A 6,227-nucleotide genomic window follows, 5' to 3' on the forward strand; every position below is an offset into this window, starting at 1 on the left:
CCAAGTGCAAGATGGGTGATTTTGCTGTGCAGAAAATTAATGGCATCTAGTAGCAACCAATCCACAGTTCATGCTTAAAGTTTTGATTCCAGAAGCAAGTAGCCGATAGTATGAAAAGAATAAATTATTTTAAAATAAGCCACTATTCAAAGTTTCATGTAAGGGCTTAAAGAGCAACAATACTAGCAAATAATACTAGAAATTTATTGACATAAAGATTTTTTATTTTATTCTTCAGACTATGTCGCCCACCTTGGAGAAAGGGCTGGAGTTCCTGATAGCTGGAATATCCTGATAGGATACCCTGACAGTAATGGGTATCTTCTTTCTGACTCTTGCCATATCTTGGCTTCATCGTCATTATGTCTAGAAGTCTTGGGCCTGGGTTGTGTTTTCAAATGCTTTCTAGATATTTCTCTCCAAATACCATTAATTTTTCTATTTTGAAATCTGTTTGTTGGTTTGGGCTGATCCCTCAGAGTAAGTTAGGGTATTTACATTTTAGTCTCACTGTATTCAAAGAGGAAGTTTGCTTTTATCTGAATTTATTTCGCCAATTATTCTACCATTTTTCAACTGGGAGAAGATGGGAGGGACAAAGTTCTGGTGGTTTGGGGCATCTCAGCCAAGAGCAGGGTAAAGACATGGAAGGATGAAGGAAGTCAGTGAGTGAGGTGTAAGTGACCCCAGGGAGTGGGAAAACCATCACCCAGACAGCTAGGAACTTACCATGAGGCTCTGAACATATATGGTTTAACATATTTATGTTGAATAAGTACATTAAGTAGATCGAAACTTCCACTCCTGCGACAATTCCTTACAGAGACTCATGCAGCCAGAAGCTAGAACCAACAGGACAGTTGTAACTGAATTTATTTTACTGGGCTTAGTGGAAACAGAAAATCTACAGCCTATGGTCTTCGTACTCTTCCTCTTTGCCTACCTGGTCACTGTCGGGGGCAACCTCAGCATCCTGGCAGCCATCTTGGTGGAACCCAAACTCCACACCCCCATGTACTTCTTCCTGGGGAATCTATCAGCGCTGGACATTGGGTGCATCACCGTCACTGTTCCTGCCATGTTGGGCCGTCTCCTGTCCCACAAGCGCACAGTTCCCTATGCAGGCTGCCTCTCCCAGCTCTTCTTCTTCCACCTTCTGGCTGGGATGGACTGCTTCCTGTTGACAGCCATGGCCTATGATCGATTCTTGGCCATCTGCCGACCTCTCACCTACAGCACTCGCATGAGCCAGACGGTCCAGAGGATACTAGTGGTTGTGTCCTGGGCTTGTGCCTTCACCAATGCACTGACCCACACTATTGCCCTAACCACCCTTAACTTCTGTGGTCCCAACGAGGTCAATCACTTCTACTGTGACCTCCCACAGCTCTTCCAGCTCTCCTGCTCCAGCACTCAGCTCAATGAGCTGCTGCTCTTTGGCATGAGTTTCATAATGGCAGGTACACCTATGGTTCTCATCATCAGCTCCTACATCCACGTGGCAGCTGCAGTTCTACGAATCCGCTCAACGGAGGGCAGGAAGAAAGCCTTCTCCACGTGTGGCTCCCATCTCACTGTGGTCTGCCTTTTCTATGGAACCGGTATGTTCAACTACATGCGCCTGGGTTCAGAGGAGGCTTCAGACAAGGATAAGGGAGTTGGAGTTTTCAACACAATTATCAATCCCATGCTGAACCCACTTATCTACAGCCTTAGAAACTCTGACGTTCAGGGTGCCCTGTGGCGGGTACTTGTAGGGAGGCGGTCACTGGCATGAGGGGTGATAGGTTCCCTCCTTTTCTGCCTTTTCTGGGTTGAAGGAAATTTCCCATGAGGGCAGTAACCTGGAAAAATAGTTTCTCTACTCTGTCATTCCCAAAACTGTCCATGGCTACACCTGGAGCTTGTCTTCTTTGTAATCTCTTCTTGCAGTCGAGAACTGGAAGGATAGGCTGAGATAAAGATAGGAAGGAAAGGTATGAGGGTGAGAAGTAGGAAAGACTTAGGAGTGGAGGACTGAAGATGAAAATGAGGATATGTGGAGGGATGGGACAGCATGGTGAACAAAAGTAGTAAGAAAGAAAAATGGAAATTAGGAAAAGGACATGAGAAGATGGGAGGTGAGAAAGGATGAGAGAATTAAGGGTAACAAACTAGACGCCTAAGGAATGCTGATGAGGTCAAGGATGGGTGTGGAGAAAATGAAGAATGAGTAGGAGGGGAGATGAGAATAAAATTCATCTATAGAATCACTTCCTATTAGCATATGGCCATGGAATAACTAGCACCTTTGATGTTACTGTTGGGCCCCACCCGTCCAACCAGGAAAAGAAAAGTTTAAGTTTTGATGAAGGTGTAATGATACAAGGCAGTTTAGGTATTCCTCTTCTGCTTCCTCTGGCTAGGAGATGATCTTAGAAAGACAGGGGGCAGGACTGACAGATGGAGAAGAGCGAGGGAAGATGTGTGTGGTAAGGCTCCATCCTCCATAACCCCACTGGGCCGTCAAAATCAAGAGTCTCCCTGCCTCTGGGTGCAGCACCTGGTGACAGTCTAAAGAACACAGATGAAATCGGTCTCTTTCCTGATACTCTTGGGTCTCCAGACACTTTGGGGTTAAAGAGAATGAGCTTCTCTCAAGGGGAAAAATTATTGAGAATGACAACCATGCATGTGGGCTGTAAGCACCGTTCTGTGACCTTAGAAAGTGTTTCTCTATGGCTGGACTTGTTCCATAAAGAACTGGAACGAGATCATCTCACCAGGATTCTTCATATTAAATGACCTTTGATATAATTTTCTAGGTGACCTTTCTCATGAGGATGAGTCCAGAACACATTTTGAGAACTTTACCACCACCACCTCCACCACTCTACCACCATGGTAGACCCCATGACACTTAGCACTAATGTGTACATCCACTAAGTTATCACAGTGTCTGTTTACCGCGTCCCTTTCATAAAGGGTTGTTATAAATGAATATCTTTAATTTTTACAAACTGAAGTTGAGAAATGGCAGTATTTTTATTTGGATCTTTAATTCCAGTTAAAACTGCAGTTGGATATCTTTTCACATATTAAGTGGCCAGTTGTATTTCTTCTTTAAGAAGTGCTGAAGCTGGAGCCTATTATACAGAGTGAAGTAAGCCAGAAAGAGAAACACCAATACAGTATGATGCTGCTGCTGCTGCTAAGTTGCTTCAGTCGTGTCCGACTCTGTGCAACCCCAGAGACGGCAGCCCACCAGGCTCCCCCGTCTCTGGGATTCTCCAGGCAAGAACACTGGAGTGGGTTGCCATTTCCTTCTCCAATGCATGAAAGTGAAAAGTGAAAGTGAAGTCGTTTCTGACTCTTAGCAACCCCATGGACTGCAGCCCATCAGAGTCCTCCGTCCATGGGATTTTCCAGGCAAGAGTACTGGAGTCGGGTGCCATTGCCTGCTCCGCCACAACAGTATACTAACGCATATATATAGTATTTAGACAGATGGTAACGATAACCCTGTATGCGAGACAGCAAAAGAGACACAGATGTACAGAACAGTCTTTTGGACTCTGTGGCAGAGAGAGAGGGTGGGACAATCTGGGAGAATGGCATTGAAACATGTATAATATCATATAAGAAATGAATCGCCAGTCTAGGTTCGATGCAGGATACAGGATGCTCGGGGCAGGTGCACTGGGATGACCCAGAGAGATGGTGCGGGGAGGGAGGAGGAAGGGGCGTTCAGGATGGGGAACACACGTACACCTGTGGTGGATTTATGTTGATGTATGGCAAAACCAATACAATATTGTAAAGTAATTAGCCTCCAATTAAAATAAATATATTTAAATTAAAGAAAATATAATTACACTCTCTCTGATAAAAAAAAACAACCAACAACAAAAGAACAAGAAGAAGTACTTTTTGACAGCTTGTGCCCTCTTTTCTGGAGAAGGCAATGGCATCCCATTCCAGTACTCTTGCCTGGAAAATCCCATGGATGGAGAAGCCTGGTGGGCTGCAGTCCATGGGGTCGCTGAGAGTCGGACATGACTGAGAGACTTTACTTTCACTTTTCACTTTCATGCATTGCAGAAGGAAATGGCAACCCACTCCAGTGTTCTTGCCTGAAGAATCCCAGGGACCGGGGAGCCTGGTGGGCTGCCGTCTATGGGGTCGCACAGAGTCGGACACGACTGAAGCAACTTAGCAGCAGCAGCAGCCCTCTTTTCCACTGGATTGTTTTGTTAGGAAATTGTAACTGGCCAACCTTCACAAACAATGAAACTCAGCTTTGAATCAGCTCAGGTCCAGTTTGAACAAAAGTGATCTAATCTTAGTGCCTAATAGATGCAAAAATAAATAATTTTTGGAGGAAGAAGATATCATCCAGAGCCAGGCAATAGAAACTTATCTGAGCCATATATATAATTTAAAATTTTCTAGAAGCCTCATGGGGACAAGACTGTTTCTGAGTCTGTAGCAGGGACCATTTTAAAGCTAAAGTAAGCAAGTGAAATTAATTTCAGTGATTCATTTTCTTTTATCCATATATCTAAAACATTATCATCTCAACATATAATCAATATTATGAAACTATAAGTGAGATATTTTACATTCTTATTTTCATACTGTCCTTAGAATCATGTATATTTTAAACTTACAGAACCTCTCAATATGGATGCTAAATTTCATCAAAAATACTTGACCTGAGTCCTCTCACAAGGCTATGATCAAGCCATCAGCCAGTGGTGTAACTGTCTCCAGGCCTGACTGAGGAAAGGAAAGCTTCCACATTCATTCACATGGTCACTGTAGGACTCAGTTCCTTGCAGGTTAGGGGATTGAGGACCTCAGGACCTCACTGGCCTGAAGTTGGAGGCTGCCTCAGTTCCTTGACCCTAGGGCATCTTAAAATGTGGTGTCTTCCTTCCTCAGAGTTAGAAAAGAGCCATAAAGAAAGACTGAGAAAGAAAGCAAATAGGAGGTCCTGTGCTTGTGTGCCCTCAGCAACAACCATTTAGCAGCCATAAGCAGACACACGTACTGCTTCCCTGATAGCTCAGTTGGTAACGGATCCGCCTGCAAGGCAGGAAGCTTTGGTTCAATTCCTGGGTCAGGAAGACCTGCTGGAGTAGGGATAGGCTACCCACTCCAGTATTCTTGGGCTTCCTTTGTGGCTCAGCTGGTAAAGAATCCGCCAGCAATGCAGGAGACCTGGCTTCGATCCCTGGCTTGGGAAGATCCCCTGGAGATGGGAAAGGCTACCCACACCAGTATTCTGGCTTAGAGAATTCCATGGACTGTATAGACCATGGGGTTGCAAAGAGTTGGACACAACTGAGCAACTTTCACTTCACTTCACTTTATGCAGACAAAAGTGGGCTTCCCAGGTGGCGCTAGTGGTAAAGAATCCACCTGCCAATGCAAGAGACACAAGAGACGTGTGTTCAATCCCTGGGTCGGGAAGATCCCCTAGAGGAGGAAATGGCAACCCACTCTAGCATTCTTGCCTGGAGAATTCCTGGACAGAAGAGCCTGGCAGGCTACGGTCTATGGGGCTACAAATAGACTTGATTGAGTGCATACACACACACACACACACACACACACACACACATGCCGACAAAAGTGACTTTGTGGGGATTTGGGATCCAGGTAGGAGACTGGAAACTTGGTGGAGCTCACGACCAAAGAGGGGGGCTTCCCTGGTGGCTCAGTGCTAAAGAACCTGCCTGCCAATGCAGGAATAACCAGTTCGATCCCTGGTCCGGGAAGATCCCATATGCCATGGAACAACTAAGCCCAGGAACTGCCACTACTGAGCCCATGTGCCCCAACTAGTGAAGTCCACATGCCCTACAGCCTGTGCCCCACAACTGAAGTGACCACAATGAGAAGCCCGGGCTCTGAAACAAAAAGTCGCTCTCACTTGCTGTAACTAGAGAAAAGACCTTGCAACTTTCATAGAGGGAAAAGGGAAGTTAAGACGGCTGTGGTCAACAAAGGGTCTATGGCTTTTCATTGGATGAGTCCTTGCCAGGAAAGAAGAGGAGTCTTTCTTCCTCCAGACTGGCTCTGCTACACTCATAGGGTGTGAGAGCTTGGCTATCTGCTCCAAAGACAAATACTTCCCCCCATACCATTCACCCAGTGATCTTACCTTGCCTTGCTCTACTCACTTTTCGACTCATCAGCATGCCTTAATTCTGAGCTCAGCTTTTACCATCTCAAGGAAGCCC

General features: G+C 45.4%; 1 protein-coding gene across 1 annotated transcript; it reads left to right on the forward strand.

Annotated features, from left to right (window-relative positions):
* Positions 1-829: 829 nt before the first annotated feature.
* On the forward strand, positions 830-1,777 carry LOC147352304 (olfactory receptor 3A2-like). Its single transcript, XM_086359656.1, has one exon. The coding sequence runs from the start codon at positions 830-832 to the stop codon at positions 1,775-1,777; it is 948 nt and encodes a 315-aa protein (XP_086215782.1).
* The last annotated feature ends 4,450 nt before the right edge of the window (positions 1,778-6,227 follow it).

Source organism: Bos grunniens, chromosome 19 (assembly GCF_055505025.1).
Source record: "Bos grunniens cultivar Pamir isolate PY7600 chromosome 19, Bosgru_T2T1.0, whole genome shotgun sequence".
Classification (NCBI taxonomy): domain Eukaryota; kingdom Metazoa; phylum Chordata; class Mammalia; order Artiodactyla; family Bovidae; genus Bos; species Bos grunniens.